General features: G+C 44.0%; 2 protein-coding genes and 2 non-coding genes across 5 annotated transcripts in view; 3 read left to right on the forward strand and 1 right to left on the reverse strand.

The window, feature by feature from the left end:
* Positions 1-2395: 2395 nt before the first annotated feature.
* LOC138789543 (transmembrane emp24 domain-containing protein 10-like) lies at positions 2396-7674 on the forward strand. 2 transcript variants are annotated; one of them, XM_069968243.1, is made up of 6 exons: positions 2396-2623; positions 5707-5827; positions 5910-5983; positions 6167-6293; positions 6854-6908; positions 7517-7674. In XM_069968243.1, exons 1-5 carry the CDS (start codon positions 2429-2431, stop codon positions 6862-6864), a joined length of 528 nt encoding a protein of 175 aa, XP_069824344.1. In that variant the 5' UTR covers positions 2396-2428; the 3' UTR covers positions 6865-6908; positions 7517-7674. The 2 variants fall into 2 exon arrangements, with proteins under 2 accessions (XP_069824344.1, XP_069824343.1); XM_069968242.1 differs by lacking the exon at positions 6854-6908 and having other exon boundaries at positions 2399-2623.
* Positions 7675-9966: 2292 nt separating this feature from the next.
* Positions 9967-10040, forward strand: TRNAI-AAU (transfer RNA isoleucine (anticodon AAU)). Its single transcript has one exon. It is a non-coding gene; the product is annotated as a tRNA-Ile (tRNA).
* A 672-nt stretch (positions 10041-10712) lies between these two features.
* TRNAI-AAU (transfer RNA isoleucine (anticodon AAU)) lies at positions 10713-10786 on the forward strand. The gene has a single exon. It is a non-coding gene; the product is annotated as a tRNA-Ile (tRNA).
* A 3315-nt stretch (positions 10787-14101) lies between these two features.
* Positions 14102-19897, reverse strand: part of LOC138788003 (USP6 N-terminal-like protein) — a 69487-nt gene continuing 63691 nt past the window's right edge. The window contains exon 15 of the mRNA XM_069965414.1: positions 14102-18438. Within this exon, the coding sequence (XP_069821515.1) occupies positions 17030-18438 (1409 nt within the window). The 3' untranslated portion in view covers positions 14102-17029. The remainder of the gene's footprint in view (positions 18439-19897) is intronic.

Consider the following 19897-nt stretch of genomic DNA (forward strand, 5'->3'; position numbering starts at 1 on the left):
TTTTGATCTTTTAACATGTTCTTAAATCGTCGTTCGCAAAAAATTCGCCGATCGTTCCGTGTAAACAGTCGTCGCGCGATAGTCCGCCTGGCCCGCCGCTCATCCGCAGCCCCCTGCACCGGCTCGATCGCCACCCCCACCAATGCTCCGATTGCCGCCACCCCCACTCCGATCACCACCCCCGTCCTGATCGCCCCGCTGCCGCCGCTCCGATCGCCCCCACCACAAGCATACGTTATCTGCTCCACATAGCAGGTCTTCGAAATCCCAGACTCCCCTCTTCAGTGCATTGATTGGCTGAAGAGGGGAGCCGGGAATTTCAAACGGCTCTTCTTCAGCCAATCAGTACTCCTCTTCAGCCTCTTTCGAAGACCTGCTAAGCGGAGCAGGTAACGTATGCTCGCGGACAGGGCGGCGTTCGGAGCGGCGGCGATGGGGGGGGGGGGTATGTGGCGATCAGAGCGGCGGCGGGGGTGGCGCAGGGGGCTGCGGTTGACCGTGGGGCCGGGCTGCGGATGACCGGAGGGGGGCGGGCTGCGGGCGAGCGATCGCAAAACGATTTTTCCGTACGATATATCGTACCGTCTAAACGCTGATCGTTTATGACATGATCTTTGTTTATAGTCTGTTCCTGGCTTTGGCTTCAAATCTTTGGCAGATAATCTTTCTGTGTAAATGGACCCTTATGCTACGTTTACATGGAACGATTATCGGGTGAATTTTCGCGATAACGACCGCATTGAGCGATAATTGTTCCGTGTAAATGCAGCGAACGATCAAGCAATTAGCTAAAAATCTGCATTTTGATCTTTGAACATGTTAATAAATTGTCCTTGATTGTTCGCAAAAAATTCGCAGATCGTTCCGTGTAAACAGTCGTTCACTGATTTTTCCTATGTGCGAGATAGGCTTAAGCGATCGCAAAACGAATTTTCTGTACGATATATCGTTACATCTTAACGCTGATCGTTATTAAAAAAAAAAATCGTTATTTCGAAATCGTATTATCGCTCTGTGTAAGGGCCCTTTTACACAGAAAGATTATCTGACAGATTATCTGCCAAAGATTTGAAGCCAAAGCCAGGACTGGATTTGAAAAGAGAAGAAATCTCAGGCTTACCTTTATGACCTGTTCCCTGTTTATAGTTCTGTACCTGGTTTTGGCTTCAAATCTTTGGCAGATAATCTTTCTGTGTAAATGGGCCCTTATCCCCTATCCTGTGGATAGGGCGGTGGCAGATATACTGATTATGCAGCCAGTTCAGCTGCACAAGGTCCCGGGAAGGTGGAGGGACCTATTTCAGGAATACTGGACACATGTTCTGGGTACTCGAGCAGGCACATCTATCATCTGTGTGCCTGCCTTTAGGGTGCGTTCACACGTAGCGGTAAATTTGCAGCAAGAAATCTGCTGCGGATCCCCGCCCTGTACACTCTGGGCAGACAAACTCGCAGCGGGCTGGACATCCCACTGTATGCCTGCAGCCCACCCCGTTAACCCCCGGCTGCCAGAGCGTATACATCCCCTTCTCCACGCTCCACGTTTTCTTTCGCCATTCCGTAGTGTGCTCGCACCCTCAGGGTGGAATCACACGTACTGAGTTTACAGTGGATTTCACGCTGTGACACAGAGTACTATTAAAGCCTATAAGAACATGGTGCCATCGCCTTGTTCAACTGCCCTTATGTTAAAAATAAAATAAACGGCCAATCCTTACCTGTCTGCGATCCCTCGACGAACTTCTGCTGGAGTGTCCTGCAGAGTGACGGCTCACTCAGCCAATCACTGCGCTGTCTCACTGAAACCTGTGATTGGCTGAGGGAGCTGTCACTCAGCAGGGAACCCGAAAACTCAAAAAGAAGGGTGGCGGGGGAGCGCAGACAGGTAAGGATGGCCTGTTCATGATTTCTAACAGCACAGCAGCTAAGTAGTTAAACAAGGCTGTAGCACATGGGGTGCCATAGACCTGGGAGAGCAGGCCGACCAGCATGATGAGAGACGAAGTTCTGCAATACTAATCCTCCAGCACAAATTACCAGCCCCGCCCCTCGCACCACGTCCTCGCGAGGTTGCTCCAGTCTCACGACTCCCCGGTACACGTCACTCTGAGTACCTACCGTAGTGAGAGCTGCTGTCCTGGACACGCCCCCTATAGATTGGTTCCGCCCCATAAAGGAAACCTCTCCCCAACATGTCGCTCTGAATACCTAGGGTACTAAAAGCCGCAGGCTAAAAGCTAGAGGTTGGCCCCGCCCTCATTTCGGGAAACCTCACTGTATTAGTCATCCGGTACACCTAGCGACACGCCCCCTTCACATTGGTCACGCCCCATACAGGAAGTCTCCCCGCAACACGTCATTCTACACTTAGTGACAACCGCTGTGCTGGCCCCGCCCCTAGAGGTTGGCTCCGCCCTTCAGTACCTGGATGCGCTGTGCGATGGTCATGGTGGGGTTCGCGCTGCTCCTCGTCTCGTGCGTCCTGCTGCCCGGTACCGGCGCCATCTCCTTCTACCTCCCCGCGGGCGGCAGGAAGTGTCTGAAGGAAGAGATCCATAAGGATGTGCTGGTGACCGGGGCGTACGAGGCGGCGGAGGTGCCCGGATCCGTCACACACATAAAGGTAAGTGACGTGGCCCCAATCCGCGCACACCACATCAGTGACTGTCCTGCACAATAGTATGGGGAGCACTGATGTGTATACATATGATGGGGGGCACTGATGTGTATACACATGACGTGTCCCCTGTATACACATGATGGGAGCAATGATCTGTATACATATGATGGGGAGCAGTGATCTGTATACATATGATGGGGGGCACTGATGTGTATACATATGATGGGGGGCACTGATGTGTATACATATGATGGGGAGCACTGATGTGTATACATATGATGGGGGGCACTGATGTGTATACATATGATGGGGGGCACTGATGTGTATACATATGATGGGGGGCACTGATGTGTATACATATGATGGGGGGCACTGATGTGTGTACATATGATGGGGGGCACTGATGTGTATACATATGATGGGGGGCACTGATGTGTATACATATGATGGGGAGCACTGATCTGTATACACATGATGATGGGGAGCAGTGATCTCTGTATACGTGATGTTTCCTCTTTATATACATGATGGAAGCAGAGATATGTGTACAAAGGAAGTGTTCCCTGCATATACATGATGGGAGCAGTGATCTGTATACACAAGACGTGAAGTGATCCCCTGTATACAGGATAGGAGCAGTGATCTGTATATACATGACTTGTCCCCTGTATACTCTTTATGATGGGAGCAGTGATCTGTATACACATGATGTGTCCCCTATGATGATGGGGAGCAGTGATCTCTGTATACGTGATGTGTCCTCTTTATATACATGATGGAAGCAGAGATATGTGTACAAAGGAAGTGTTCCCTGCATATACATGATGGGAGCAGTGATCTGTATACACAAGACGTGAAGTGATCCCCTGTATACAGGATAGGAGCAGTGATCTGTATATACATGACTTGTCCCCTGTATACTCTTTATGATGGGAGCAGTGATCTGTATACACATGATGTGTCCCCTATGATGATGGGGAGCAGTGATCTCTGTGTACGTGATGTGTCCCCTGTATACACATGATGGGAGCAGTAATCTGTATACACATGATGATGGGGAGCAGTAATCTGTATACACATGACGTGTCCCCTGTATGTACATGATGGGAGCAGTGATCTGTATACACATGATATTGAAGCGATCCCAGCAGAATAATAAATGGACCTTTAGTGTGTAGTTACAATGAAAGGGCAAACGGAGCTATGTGAATTAGACTCTAAGCTGTGCACTGTTCTCTCTGTACTCTCTGGGCTGTGCACAGTTCTCTCTGTACTCTCTGGGCTGTGCACAGTTCTCTCTGTACTCTCTGGGCTGTGCACAGTTCTCTCTGTACTCTCTGGGCTGTGCACAGTTCTCTCTGTACTCTCTGGGCTGTGCACAGTTCTCTCTGTACTCTCTGGGCTGTGCACAGTTCTCTCTGTACTCTCTGGGCTGTGCACAGTTCTCTCTGTACTCTCTGGGCTGTGCACAGTTCTCTCTGTACTCTCTGGGCTGTGCACAGTTCTCTCTGTATTCTCTGGGCGGTTGCCTCTGAAACTGTGACAAGCAGACGGCAATTATCTCCGCACGCCCCATAGCAGATCCCACGTGGTGGTAATTATGGACAACTCCTTCAAGTCTTGTAGGACTGGTTTATAGTGTAGAGCGAAACTGTCAAAATGTTCAGGTCCGGCAACATTATCCGAACCGGAACGCTCTGGGTTTGATTCCCCGCAGCTGCAGAAGTTGGATGCTGCCATAGGCTGTATCCGTGTTTTCCAGGACTCTCTAAGGTGGCATCCAACTTCTGCAGCCGCGGGGAATCCTATGCAGAGGGTTCGGATATCATTGCTGAATGCAAATATTTTGACAGGTTTGTGCTACACTACTGGTTTAATTTGGTGTCTGCTTCCTCCTAATGAGATGATATATGGCTATATAGTATATACCAGGGGAACTCAACAACTTATGGTAAAGGTCCACTTACCGGGGTCTATTGTCAGGTGAAGGTCCGAGCTGAACATTAGTTAAAGTGTTACACTCCCACAGTACTATATAGACCCCTGTGTGCTCCCCCAGTAGTATATAGCCCCCTGTGTGCTCCCACAGTAGTATATAGCCCCCCTGTGTGCTCCCACAGTAGTATATAGCCCCCCCTGTGTTCTCCCCCAGTACTATATAGACCCCTGTGTGCTCCCCCAGTAGTATATAGCCCCCCTGTGCGCTCCTTCAGTAGTATATAGACCTCCGCTTTGTGCTCCCCAGTAGTATATAGACCCTCTGTGTGCTCCCCCTCCCATATAGTCCCCCTGTGCGCTGCCCCAGTAGTATATAGACCCCAGCTTTGTGCTCCCCAGTAGTATATAGCTCCCCCAGTAGTCTATAGACCCTGCTTCGTGCTCCCCAGTAGTATATAGCCCCTCCGTGCGCTCGCCAAGTGGTATATAGTCCCCCAGTAGTATATAGCCCCCCTGCTGTGTGCTCCCCCTCCCATATAGCATATAACATAAAAAAACCAAACACTTATACTCACCTGGGTCTGGGCGTCTCCTCTTCTCTTCCTCTTAGCGGTCACAAGAGGCCGCTCACCCCTTGTCCTGGCTTCGGCGCTCCAGTGACACCACTCGAGCGCGGAAACCAGAGACAGGACAGAGCAGCCTTTTGTGACGGCTGCGGCCACAAGAATGATTGACGGGGAGGGAGCCGACGGCTCCCTCTCTGTCAGTGCTGCTGCACGGTAACTATGAGCGCTTGTTACGAGCGCTCATAGTTAATGTGCAGAGGGGAACAGCGCAGCTCAGTATACAGCAGGGGTCCGGACAGCTGGCCTCCGTGGTCCGCCAGTTGAGGACCCCTGGTATATAACCTGGCGTCCAGAGCTTTATTGCTTTTATTGGCAGCATTAAGCATTGTCTCTCCTTGCAGAGACGGTCACAGAGCATACATGTGGGGCGGGAAGTGAAGAGTGGTCAGATGATCTGTATATACACTACGTGTCCCTTGTATACACACGATGATGGGGAGCAGTGATCTCCCTAACCACACTTCTACCCTCTTTGCGTCTCTACACGTAGCACATCTTATAATTCACATGATTTTCTTGCAGGTCACAGACGCCACAGGACATATCTTGTTCTCTAAAGAAGAGGCAAAGAAAGGCAAATTTGCCTTCACCACTGAGGACTATGAAGTGTATGAAGTCTGCTTTCAGAGCTCCACCCCTTCCGGTTAGTTCTGTTGGATAGATGGGACTGTACTCGGTGCCGCCATTATTCACGTACTTAACCCTTGTGGTTTCCTGTTCTCTAGGTGCAGTGCGACCTCCGGATCAGCTAATTGTTCTCAATATTAAGCATGGCGTGGAAGCCAAGAACTATGAAGCTGTAAGCGTTTGGTATCGATTTCACACATCTCTCTCCTTAGTGTAAATGTTATAAGATTGGGCGGAACCATTATCTGCTCCACCTCAGACCTGGAGGTCGGCTATGGCCGTGCCTATAGTTACTTAGCAGAATGCTAAAAATGGTCCTGCCTGACATGTCATGGTGGTGTCTGTCTTCTTTCAGCTGGCTAAGGCCGAGAAGCTAAAGCCCCTGGAGGTGGAGTTAAGACGCTTGGAGGACTTGTCCGACTCTATTGTTAAGGACTTTTCTTACATGAAGAAAAGAGAGGAAGAGATGAGGGACACAAATGGTGAGTAAGGCTGAAGCTGCCCATTCACATGCCATAGCCGTCGACTGACCAATCCTGCCATGTTCCTCTGGCAGCAGTTTATCTTTTTGAGAAGAAAAGGATGGACAGTTGTAATCCAATCTACCCCATCCCCCCATCGTCTGTCTAGGGAGAGTGGGGAGACACCCCCCCAAATATACATAACGTTGCATAGATCAATAGTACAAGCTAAAGGAATGTGCACACTGAGGAATCCGGGCAAATCACCAGCCGCAGATTCGGCAGCGTGCGCATCTCTACCTGTGCCATAGACTCCATTCTCTGATCAGGCAGATTCTGCCGTCCGCCCAAGGAATGAACAGGTTCATTCTTTGGGCAGATGACAGAATCTGCCTGACCATAGAAGGGAGTCTATGACACAGGCAGAGATGCACATGAGTGGGGCTGAGCTGCGGAATCTGCGGCTGGTGATCCGCCCGGGTTCCTCAGTGTGCACATACCCTAATATAGGAAACTTGTCAGACAAAAATGTTTCCCCTCCATCAAGCTTCCATACACTCAAAAATCACCTTAAATGACAGGTCTGCTTTAAGAAGTCAGTCAGTAGCTGACAGCAGGATGCAGAAGGAGGAGAAGGTATATAGCATCTGGCTACAGCTTGTGTGGTAAAGTAGACAACACCAGATTTTATAATACATTTTGTGGTGCTGTCAACATAGATCTGTAAGACCCCCTTCCACCACTAGGTGGTGCTAGTGTCAGTTGTCTGTGTGCAGCAGTTGTCCACATCACAGCTGTTTGGCAATTGTTGCTTTTTAGTAACTAAATTGTAAATGGATTGGGGGAAAAAAAAAGATCAATTCTTTCTGTGTGCGGCTTTACTTTATTGATTGGCTGCCATGTTTGTATAGCAGCAGTCAAGGAACCGAATGCTGCAGTGCCATAAAAACTGTGTTACAGCACAGCAGCTGCACGGAGGTTGGGACCCAGGAAAATAGCAGTTGCAGGTGGTCGGAGTGCCTTCTTTTTCTTCCTTTCCAATCACTAAATACACAGGGCTCATTGACTGGTGCTCCTCTAAGTCTGTCTTATTCTATGGTTTGGGGGTGCCTGGTTATGCGCAGTCTGGCTTGGCGTCTTCTGGTACCTCATGGATGAGGGAGTGTGACTGATGTTGGGACCTATTTCACACCTTCATGCTACATTGCTAACTTTTTGTTTTTTTCTACTTCTTCTCTCCCCAGAATCGACAAGTTTGCGGGTTCTCTACTTCAGCGTGTTCTCCATGTTTTGTCTTGTTGCTCTCGCCATGTGGCAAGTTATTTACCTGAGGAGATTTTTTAAGGCTAAGAAGCTTATTGAGTAATAGAAAAGCTAATAAAACCGAGTGTTTTTTTACCAATTGGTGGTTTTCTTTTATAAAACATGGTGACTATGAAGACGGATAGAGTTACATTTATCATCACTGTCTATTAGGCTGGAATCACACATGCAGTTTTTGAGCCAATAACACAAGTGGATCCAAAAGTTTTAGTGTTCCCATGATACTTATCCTTATATTTCCCACAATATTTACAGCCAAACCATGCAGATTTTGATGCAGACTTTTTCACGTTTATGGTTGCAAATTCATGCTGTCCTCCCTTTCATGCTGTCTTTGGGGTGGCCCCTCGTGTTTCTTCCCAGCGGTGTCAGCCATGAGTGATAGATCTCTCCCTGTCTGGGTATAAGGCAAGATCTATCAGTCAAGGTTGGTGAATTTGGAGAAGCTGTCATGGACGTCCCCAATGACTTGCGGTCCAGGCAGCATCAAAGTAATGACCGGTTCCCTTTAACTGTGTAAACCTGCTCTTACTAGGGAAGGAGGATCATGGGTAGACAGTGGGGACCACTTTCTATTTTTTGTTCGAGGGGATTTCTTTAAGTTTAAAGAGTTTGGCTGAGCAGGCAATTTGCTGGACAATCAGTGCAATGGTATCTGGACTCAGCTGCCGATTGGTTAAGCGGGCAGTATCTGAGGCCGATCTCAGAAGTGCTGTGCATCACTGGGGAACCAGGAAGATAAGTATACGTTTTTCTTAAAGAAGCATTCCTCTATTTCTCCCTCCTGCTGCAGGACGGCATGTATATTTACTATTGATGATCAGCGTCCCATGCTGTGGCTTCATTCCAGTGCTATGGCCCTGCTCAAATCATGGTGGTGCCCATGTGACCTCTTCGCTGCCTGGCCTGCAGTTTAGGAGGACGGAAGTTACGGTCCCGATGCATCTCTGTGAGAGCTCTCTCATTGAGATGCATTGGAGACCCTGACTTCCGGACTTCAAAAGCCCTGGAGAAAGAAGAGGGTCAGAAGAAACGTGACGTCATTACCAGCGGCGCCGCAGGAGCGGAATGAAGCCACGCAGTGGGATACCGATCATCGATGGTAAACATGTATGCCAGCCTGCAGCGGAGGAGAGATAAAAGTGAAGTTCTTCTTTGTTTCCTAATATACATTTAGTATGAAAGTGGCCTACCCCTTTAACACCTTCCCCTGAGTTTTACATTTTTATCTTGCGTTTTCTTTCACTATCATTGTGTGAGTGATTATTTTTTGTGGAACAACTTGTACTTTTATCTTACTGTTACCTTTATGTGTAAAAAAAACACAACACTTGTGGGACAATAACTCCATGAATTCACCATATGGTAAAACTGACATGCTAAATGTATTCTACATGTGAGTATAAATCCAATGATGCCAACCTTGGAAAGTTTTTATTTTACTATAAAAAAGCAAACTAAACTTTTTTTTTTTTTAATTGTTTTTTTAGTAACACATTTGCAGAGATTTAAGACTTTTTATTAAATTTTTTTCTGGGTTGTGATAAAAAAAACCCCAGCAAATTTGTACTTGCTATTGCTATTTTTCTTTGCATTTTTACTGTTGACCATGCGGAAATTAGTAATGTTATCATTTTAAAGCGTATCTCTCATGAAGTGCACTGACCCAAATCAGTGTGAAGTCTGTTCACCTGGTCGGTACTATGCAGTGGGGGTTGTGCATAGTAATGGACCGGTCAACTGGTCATATCCATCTACCCAAACTTCCACTGGTAGAGGGTTTTGGTACAGATCAACGTAATTCATGATTCATGACAGGTAAACTTTATTAGTCACCATGAAGCAATACCAAATATGTTAAATGTTGTTTTGTTTTTTTTTTAGAAAATGGGATTTGAATATTTAATTCCCCCCCCCAGCACTTTTTAGCCACTCGATTGCTCACTTAGATCAATGCAATGCATATGTACGGTCTGCCAAAGGCCTGGCCACTGCATCACCAATGACAGCTGTCAAAACTGTTTATATGCTGCAGTTAGTTAGGTTACATTCACACGTTCAGTTAGTTTTTCAGTACCATATATGTCTGCAATCGTCCACAATCCGCAAAAATAATTTGTCCTTATTGAAATCAGATCTATGGAGTGTGTGAATTTAATTATACTGTTTACGGCATCCAAGCGATCAGTGATGTCAGCAATTACGGATAGGTTCTGTCTGCAGAGAGCATCATACACCCTCACTGGACCTATAAATGTCCATCATGGGTTGGGAAGGAGTTTAAGAAAAAAAAAAATAAATTTGAAATAAATATATAAATCCTTATTTGCGTTGTACTGCAGAATAGTACAACTTAGAATGCTGCATTAGTGGCCGGTTAGCTCAGTTGGTTAGAGCGTGGTGCTAATAACGCCAAGGTCGCGGGTTCGATCCCCGTACGGGCCAATGTATTTTTAGATGATATTTTAATAAGAATGACTAATGCTGGGTTTACACGGAACGATAATTCGCACAATCGAACAATTAACGATTTTGAAGCAACGATTTGGTTTTTAAAACCATCAGCGTTTGGATGGAGAAAAATCTTTAGAAGGTTCGTAAGAAAAATCGTTATTGCGATCGTTTTTAAGATCGCTTAAGCCCATCTTTTACATAGGGTGAATCTTTGAAAGACTGTTTACACGAAGCGATCTGCGAATTTTTAGCGAACGCTGATTTGAGAAAATGTTGAAAGATCAAAATGAACGATTTATCGCTCATCGCTTGATCGTTTGCTGTGTTTACACGGAACGATTATTGCTCAAATGCGATCGTTATTGCAAAAATTCGAGCGATAATTCGAGACAGCCTAAAGAAAGTGGAACATGCAGCAGTGTAGTAAGTGGAGTATTCCTTCTTGTTTACAACAAACAATACAAAGTTTAGTATGAAAGGTGACATGCCAGCATAACGTAATAGGCTAAACAGCCGGGAACAAACACGTCAAGGATATTTCTTGTTGGTGTGATTATTGTGTCTTACCAACATAAAGTTATTGGTTTTATATTACAAAGCAAAAAAATCCTGAAAAAATTTCTTTTGTATGGCAGCATTGTGCACTCTAATTGTATTATTCATGGCCGGTTAGCTCAGTTGGTTAGAGCGTGGTGCTAATAACGCCAAGGTCGCGGGTTCGATCCCCGTACGGGCCAACTTTTTTTTTTTATAATACATTTTATGGTCAATGTAGAGGAAAGTAAGGTTTATCTATTTCTTAACAACACAACGATGATATACCAAAGTGATGCTGTTTTTGGTTTATTTTAATTAGTTGATGGGCTTTAAAGGGTATAACATGAGCAGAAAATTGGAGCAATACTGAGACTTTGGGAAGAATTTATCAAAGACTTTTAGTCACATCTGCCTCTTAAAAAGATTGTGGGGGTAAGGCTATGTTCACACGTCGTCAAAAATAAGAGAAAATGTTGCTGCTTCCGCTCTATTCCCAGGCTTAAGGCGCATTTATCCTTTCATCTATGGGGCTGTCTAAGGTGTCATTTTTGCGCCATGATCTGTACTTTCTATCAGTACCTTGATTGCGTATATGCGGCTTTTTGATTGCTTTTTATTACAATTTTTCTGGATTTGGCCGTGATAAATTAATAGTTTGGGCAATTAAAGGAGAAGTCCGGCGAAGTATTGTATTGCCTCCCAAAAGTTATACAAATTACCAATATACACTTATTACGGGGAATGCACATAGAGTGCTTTTTTCTCTGCACTTACTATTGCATAAAGGCCTCACTTCCTGGATAAAATGGTGATGTCACAACCCGACTCCCAGAGCTGTGTGGGCTGTGGCTGCTGGAGAGTCTGATGGCAGGGGGATACTGAGGGACACGGCACTGGAGGGACATTTAGCATGCCCCTGCCATCATCTTCTCCAGCAGCCACAGCCCGCACAGCTCTGGGAGTCGGGTCGTGACATCACCATTTTATCCAGGAAGTGAAGCCTTGATGCAGTAGTAAGAGCAGGGTAAAAAGCGCTTTATGTGCATTTCTGGTAATAAGTGTATATTGGTGACTTGTATAACTTTTCGGGGGCAATACAATACTTAAATAAAATTTTTTGCCGGACTTCACCTTTAAGCACGCGGCGATACAAAACATGTAGACACCAGGGAATGGCAAAAGCTGCTCTTTAACTTTTTAAAGCTGTTGACAGCTGCATTTAATCATCAGGCACGGCGAACGGACCGTGCCCGCTAATAGCCACGGTCCTGGGCTGCAAAAAGCACCCGGGATTGCGGTGGTTCAGAGCGCGGTCCCCCTCTTAACTCCTCAAGCGACACCAAGGGAGTACAGGTACGCCCAGGGTCTTCTAGGGGTTAAAGAAAACATACGCTTTTTGCCGGCAATGCAATAAAATCAATGCTAGAGTCCATCCGAACCCGATCGTTCGCCATTTGATCAGCGGGGGCTGCTGAAGTTGGATAAAGCTTTAAGGTTGTCTGGAAAACATGGATACAGCCAATGACTATATCCATGTTTTCCCACATAGCCTTAGGGCTTTATCCAACTTCAGCAGCCCCCGCTAATCAAATGCCGAACGATCGGGTTCGGATGGACTCGAGCATGCTTGAGAATCGCTCATCTCTAAAAGTTAGAAGAGTTAAAAAGGCTTTTCCAGTGTGCAGCAAGTGTGCAGCAAGCTGTAGCACCCCCCCCCCCCCCCCCCCCACATAACTGACCCTGCTTGGGACTTGGGGAGGGACTTTACATGTAAGGTGAGATGGAGATGAGGACAACTTGAGCGTGCGGAGTCGGATCATTCAGCATTTAAATACCACTGGGTAAAGTTGGATATATCCATGTTTTCCTGGGCTTCCTTGGGCTGCATTCAATGTTCTCCCCTACCGGTAAAGGCGAGGACCACACAGCAACTTTAATCACATATGATACCACACTGTGATACAGCATGACCGCTATTCGGTAGTCACAAAAAATCCATTCTTAAGGCTACACAATGATTTCTAATTGCGCAACCAAAATCCGCTGTGTGATCGTGTGACTCCTCTATACAAGCGAGTAGGATCACATGTATACATGTGGGCAGCAAGAGACTGTGGTTTCTGATCACCAGATCATGAGAAATCACCATGTAGCACTAGCCTGATGGATTTTTGCTTGCAGAGGGTAAGTTGCACACGACTTTGCCACTATAGACCTCAATGCAAGTTTTATGCGACTTCTATGTGATTTATTTGCAACTGTAATTAAGTCATGTGACAGCAAAATATTTTGGTCACGTAGCCTCAGCCTAAACAGATGGGCAGTTAGCCATTGTCTGACATGGCAGACAAGTCTTCCTAATGCCATATTACTATTTTGATCCACTTTGTATTTACATGATTCGTTTGCACTTACATTACAGTCATTTTGCTCCAGGGTTAAGATCGATTCACATCGACTTGTTTTTATATAAGAATTATGGGAACTAAAAAAAAAAAAAGGTAACTGATGTGTAGACTTTTAACCTTAAAGTGTCACTGTCATTTGTGAAAACTTCTGACTTGTCATGGAGACTGTAGCACCTCCCTCCTCCTCCAGTGAGTCCTGGCTTGAGAAAGACCCAGAGAAGTCAAAACGTTGCCATTGAGTATGATGCTTGAATAAATGTTTCTGTATCTTCCCAAACGACACTTTAATTCAAGAAGTTTAATAAGAATATTGTAACCATTTTTATATAGGTCCTCCATGTTCACAGTAACAATTATAAAGGTTGGGATTATTTTTAACACTTTAATGCACGTTACATAGACATCACCAAATGCCGGGGAACTGTGAAATGTTTTAAAAATTTTCTTAAAATTGTGTATTCTGGACCCAACTGGGGAAAAACAAACAATGTGTTCTTTTTGCACATCCCGCAGGTCACAGTTTACTATTCTGTTTTCAGTTTACTATTCTGTTTTCTACTTTAAATAATTCCTCTGTGTTCATGATGTCGGCCAATAGCTATTGAGTAGAATCCTTTGTCGTTTAGTTCCAGGTTGGTCATTGGGCGATCACCCAGGGGAAGAGCTCAGTACACTTATGAGTGTAACAGGGATGAAGGCAAATAGTCAAGCAATGTTCTCCACTATCTCCGACAATGAATGCCGCACCTGTGACCACTCGATTCCAAAAAGAGATGTGGGTCAGTGTTTTAGGATTGTAGGAGGCCCCAGCAGTCAGGTCCCCTGTGATCATACACTTATTCCCCATCATGTAAATTAGAAGAATTGAACAACCCCTGTAAAGAGTGGAGTACTCATGTATCGCACTGTTGTTCTATGACCTCACCAGATGCCTAGTTATACTAGACGTCTCATGTCACTCCGACAGCCGGACCTCAACAAAGAACTGATTGTGAGGACAGATGTCTCATCTCAAAGCACCACATATCATCCATCGCAAAGAGCCTGCTTGCTAGAAGAATTTATTCAGACAACTGACCAAAGTTAACATCCTTAGGTTGTGGCCCATTACAAGTGCAATTCAACTTTATTTAAAAAAAAAAAAAAAAGGGAGGAATACTGTGGTACATGGATCAAAGATTGTCCCCTCAGAAACACTCCATACAGATACCTCTGAAGTCAGTCGTGCAATTATTAAGTCAGTATTTATGAAGGACAGAATATTTTAGATCCATGAAATATAACAGATCGATTCATGAAACACACTAGTAATGATAGTAACAAATACACAAACACTGTTACATAGTAATAAACAACTGTAACCAGAAGAAATCCCGTTCACTTGCTGGCTAAAAGTGCACTTGATGGAAGGACTCATTGTCAAAACCCCATCGATCCAAAAAATTTGTACAGAACAATTAATAAAAAATATAGCTATATATTATACAAGCAGACAGTTGTAACAATCCGGAGTATACTGCCTTGACAAACAAATGTAAATAAACAATACCATTCAGGCTGCAACTTACTATATTGGTGTATCCAGTACACCTCCCTCCGATTATGAGAGCCCATCAATGTCTATGCACATAGAAAGATAGCACTTGTAATGGATCTGAAAATGGACCGGGAAGGGGTCACTTGAAATGACGGATTTAGCATGCAATTCCCACAGCACGCCAAAGTTTACACCACTAATAAAAAAGTTCGATGGTTTGGGGTATAGGCCACTCAGCTAAGCCCTGCTCTCCATGTCCTGCTGCAGGAGACGGGTATAAGTCTATGGAGCCCATCTAATAAGAGTATAGAAAGTGATCAGCCGAGCAATCAGTGAGAGACCCCCGACAGATCAAAACTTTCTATGATGTCAACCGTATTTTCAAATGACAGTGAAACTTAAAGGTGTTTTAATCAAATATTAAAACACAGAAGAGATGAGATTGAAGGGATGTTTGCTGAGTCCTTATTGCCTTCTATCAAGGTGACAGAAGTAATGGTGTAATGCTTTGGTATTGGTAAGAAGTTTGACTTCTAAGCAGTACACCATGAGACTATGGGGGAGATTTATCAAACTGGTGTAAAGTAAAACTGGCTCAGTTGCCCCTAGCAACCAATCAGATTCCACTTTTCATTCCTCACAGATACTTTAAAAAATGAAAGGTGGAATCTGAGTGGTTGCTAGGGGCAACTAAGACAATTCTACTTTACACCAGTTTGATAAAACTCCCCCTATGTTCCCATTACGGGCACAGGCCATCTTTAAAGAGCAAAAGGTGAGCTCATGATTATTTGTGGCCGTCATTTCGAAATACAATCCCATAGTGGGAACACAGCCTAAAGGTTACTGCCTTATCTTTATAAAGTTATGGCTGTTGCTGGGGTCATAGCTAATGTTATGGAGCAAAACAATGGTATGCAAAAACTATTTGTTAGTTAAATGGGGCCAGGGGACAGTCTTTAATGGACTGGTCAGCACAATCACTGGATCCCAACAATATTTCTGGATGAGCTTGAAGTCCAGGGAAAAAAATGCCCTTTAAGACAGCCCATACACAAACAGATAACTTGCATATTGTGTCCATATTATACAGCTGTCAGTTCGGGTCATTAGATCTGTGGTCAGGCCGGGTCTTGCGTCTGTAATATGGACACAAAAATACGCAGGTAATATGGGAAGCCAAAGAACTTTTTGATGAATATGAATAATTGTTATTGTTGAAAATGAAGAATTCCTGATGAGTGTAAGAGATAACATTAAATATATATAAAAAAAATAACTTAAAAACATAAAATCCTGATTTGGAATGCAACATTATGAACCAACATCTCAACAAAAAACTGAGAAGTAAATGCAATAAATGATTAATAAATGTACAAAAGTATACGAAAAAATCATGCTAGAAAACGTTTTGTGCAAATGCTATGTCTTAACATTCATGTTGTAAAGTTGTATGGCCAAAGAAAAATGGAGTATACAACATGGCAGACAGGTCATAGGTTAACATAGTACTCTATTTTCTTTTAAAGGGAATGTGTCACCTAAATTTCCTTTTTACTGGTTAGACATATACTGAACATGTTTTCCTAATCGGTTTCTATTTTGTGGTTATAAATTCCTTTACTTTACTGTTTTGCACATTCTTGTGCCTGAACTCCTGTTCTACTCTTAACAGCATTTAGAGAGATGCTTTACAGCAGCCCTATGGATCATAGGAAACGACACATTGGGCCTGGCACATTGATTTCTGTGGTGTTCTAGGTATGCCCTGTGACCAGTGCAGACGTCAATGTGAATTGTGACCATCACATACTGTGTTATATATAGGTTTCACCTACATTGTAATCCTGCCTGTGATGGTAAAGAGTTTTCTTTACAGAAAAAGAAGTGTCAGTTAATTATTAGGCTTAGCATAGTAGCTTAGAATAAAACTGCAATAAAGTCTAAAAATATAAATGGAAAATTAGAAAAACATACATGGTTAACATAAAAAATAAAAAAAAAACTTGTCGGATGACACATTCCCTTTAACAACAGATACCAACCGCCTGGACGGTTTGCTATGGGACAATATGGATGTATGTATCGACAGTTTCCTATTATAACAAAATAACTGCGTAATTGTACCACAGACCAGACCCCTGATGCTAACTTTTCTCCAGGTCAACAGTGTAACTTTATACATGTTGACCAGACAATGCTATCACCATATGACTATGTGCAAGCCTCTTTTTTTTTTTTTTTTTTTTAAAGGAAAAAACAACAACAACAACAACAACATATTAAATAGGAATAATAAGCACTTTGTGAATTGTTGATAAAAAAAATAATAATAAAAACAATTATAATCCGGCCAATGAAACCAGTGCAGCAGATCACCGTCTTCTCTAGTCTGTGCAATGGATCGGGCCTATTTTTTATGTCCTGCATAAAAATGGCCAATATACCGCAAAGCATGATTAAACAAGTACAAAGGGGGGAGCGGACGTCACTCTCGTTCAGAATGTTATGGATTTAGACATCTGGGATACAGTCTGATTGGTTGAGTAGAAATTGTTATCGGAGAGGGCTTTAAGTGGATGTTTTTCTGTTTGCTTTCGATGACACATCTGGGGTGAAGCTGGGAGATTTGTACACTGACGGATGGGGCCATTTCCATACTGAATTAGTTGTATGGGACCAATTTCTTTATTCTGTTCTTCTTGCGTATGGTTACGGCATGTAAGTGCGAGTTTGAGGCTAGGAGGCAAGGGGTGCGCTACTTGCTTGATGTCATGGCGGTCGTGATTGTCCACATGAGACACCTGAATGGCAGTGACCATCTTGATGACTTGGCAGGCGCTAAATGCATGACTTAATGAAGGGGACGACTTGGTAAGAGAACTCTTTTTTTCCTGCGAGTCATGTGGAGTCTCAAGTAAAGTAGGAACACTGCCTGTGGGTCCTTGGTGACAAGACATTGTAGGTGTCAAGTGCGGGAGCTTGTCCAGGACATTGGGCTGCTCCGCGGACAGGTCAAGAGCATTACATATATTTGTCTCTGCTTCTAGTTTACCCAAGGAGGAGTCTATAGGGCAGGGCGGCCATTCTTCTTGATCTAAATCTGACATATTATCGTATTGTGAAGAACATCTTCTGACGTGTAATTCTGGTGGCAGAAGAGATGCCAATTGTCCTGTTGGCATAGTGATGTCTTCTTCTGGAGTAGAAAGGTCATATGTGGTTCCTGTAACAGGCAAAGTATCATAAGATGGAAGGTCTTCACTTTGGGAAGGGGTGATTTCCACAGAACATGGCTGGAACTCACCAGGAAAAATGTCTTCTTTTCTGTCCTTTAGCAAATGTTGTGGTGACTGGACCTTGTCAGTAAAGGCGGGATTAATGGTTGTCTTTTCCTTACAATCCATGATTTGGGAGGCTGTATCTGGTACGGTAAAATTTTCAGATTTCTCAGTAATTGGAGCTGGTGAACCATTCAGATCTGGATTGTCATCTACAATACTTGGTTCAGTAACAACTTCCTTATTCTCTAATGGATGACTCTGAAGAACCCCGTTCTCTTTAAGGTTAGCATCATTTCTATTTTCTGTTTTTGCTACATAAGATTCAGTTTTTTGCTCCTTTATCTTGCGGCAATCTGTATTTATGGGCTGTGATACGGGAGGTTTACAGTCTTCAGTCACAGGTCTTGAGCTACCATTCTGGTGTGGAGTCGAAATGATGGTCTTACCGCTATCCCCAGTGTTTGAATTATTCTCATTGACATCTGCAGAAGGTTTTACACTTTGGGACGTGCTGCCATCCTCCATTCTGTTCTGGACACTGGACCCCACCGTTGCTTTAACAGGGAGCAGGTGAACAGGGATATCCTGACCCAATGTCTTTTTGGGGAATTCTTCAGCCTTTCCTGAAATAAAATGTCGAAAAATATTAAGAGCATTACAAACATTACATTTATTTTGGCTGTAAATTGGAATAGTGAATAATACACATGGAGAATGAAAGTCAGGAAATAGTCGAGAAAATAGTGAGGGAAAGTATAAATTCAACTTTTGTATAAACCCTGTTGTGTCAGCAATATGGCTATATATGCTGATGCCCCGTGCAGTAGGAATGTATATAAACGTTCCTGACATGAAGTGGCTGTGTGTGGGGCTGCTTCAGTGTAAGCAATCATTCACACATTAGTGTTCTAAAAGCAGAGAGGATGATGACAGGCAGCCGTGATCACACAGCTGACTGTCACTAGCCCTGAAACACTGCAATCTACAGCAATTGTGGAGTTAAAGGGTGCCCTCACACACACACTTTTTGTCTGACGTTTTTCAGGCCAAAAGAAAAGAACAGCATAAACAAAAAGAGGAAGAAAAACAAAAGATTTTGTAAATCAAATCCAAGAAAAAAAAACTAATAAAAGTCGATTTTACACCAATATGATACCAATAAAAACCATTGACAATGGTGCAAGAAAAAGACCCTAACCATCTCTGTAGGGGATTGGAAAAAAATAAAATTTTGATCATGAAGGGGTTAATTAAAAAGTTAAAAAATTTTTAAACATGCTGCTAGTTTCCCTTAAAACACTTTATATGGATGATTTTACTTTGTATTGCATACTCTGTACTGCAGCCAAGTTTTGTATGCTCCTTAAGGGTACAAACACACACAGCAGATACGCAGCAGATACGCAGCAGATTTGATGCTGTGTTCAGTAATTTAGATCTAATCTGCTGCGTATCGCAGCAGTAAATACGCAGCGTATATGCCGTGTGTGTTTGTACCCTAAGGGGTGGTTGTACACGTAGCGGAATCGCAGTGAAATCCGCTGCAATTCCCCTTCTGTCAATTTCAATAGGATTACATACTCCTATAGAATTGTCATCCTACTGGAAGTATGTAAGCGGCAGCCCCCTTAACCCCCCGCGGCCTGGTGCATACATTACCCGGTCCGCGCTTTGGCTTGTTCTGTGGCTCCCGGCATCTGGACAACCCGGCCCGCGGGGGGTTAAGGAGGCTGCCGCTTACATACCTGCAGCAGGATGACAATTCTATAGAAGTATGTAATCCTATTGAAATTGACAGGGGAGGAATCGCAGCGGATTTCGCCATGAACTCGCAGCATTCTATTACGTGTAGAGCTACTCCGTAGGGACACACCTTTACTTGTTGTCGTCCTGTGCGAAAAATGGAGGTTCCTCTTTGCATTTCTTCTGGTAAACTATATCTCTGACGGCTCGCAGTCATAAGTAGTGTTTATATGATTTAAAAAACATTAAGTATTTAGCATGACAGCCATGACTGTGGCACCCAAATGGTGGTTAGCTGATAGCTTTGGCATATAGTCTATGGGTCCAAAATTCTAACTA

The sequence above is a fragment of the Dendropsophus ebraccatus genome, chromosome 4 (genome assembly GCF_027789765.1).
Source record: "Dendropsophus ebraccatus isolate aDenEbr1 chromosome 4, aDenEbr1.pat, whole genome shotgun sequence".
Taxonomy (NCBI): domain Eukaryota; kingdom Metazoa; phylum Chordata; class Amphibia; order Anura; family Hylidae; genus Dendropsophus; species Dendropsophus ebraccatus.

Excerpts from the sequence above, each read along its gene's own strand:
- LOC138789543 (XM_069968242.1), top strand. The coding sequence starts at position 2,429 with ATGCGCTGTGCGATGGTCATGGTGGGGTTCGCGCTGCTCCTCGTCTCG. Across the intron at positions 5,984-6,166 it reads AAGCCAAGAACTATGAAGCT|CTGGCTAAGGCCGAGAAGCT; the intron begins GTAAGCGTTTGG and ends GTCTTCTTTCAG. Across the intron at positions 6,294-7,516 it reads AGAGATGAGGGACACAAATG|AATCGACAAGTTTGCGGGTT; the intron begins GTGAGTAAGGCT and ends TTCTCTCCCCAG.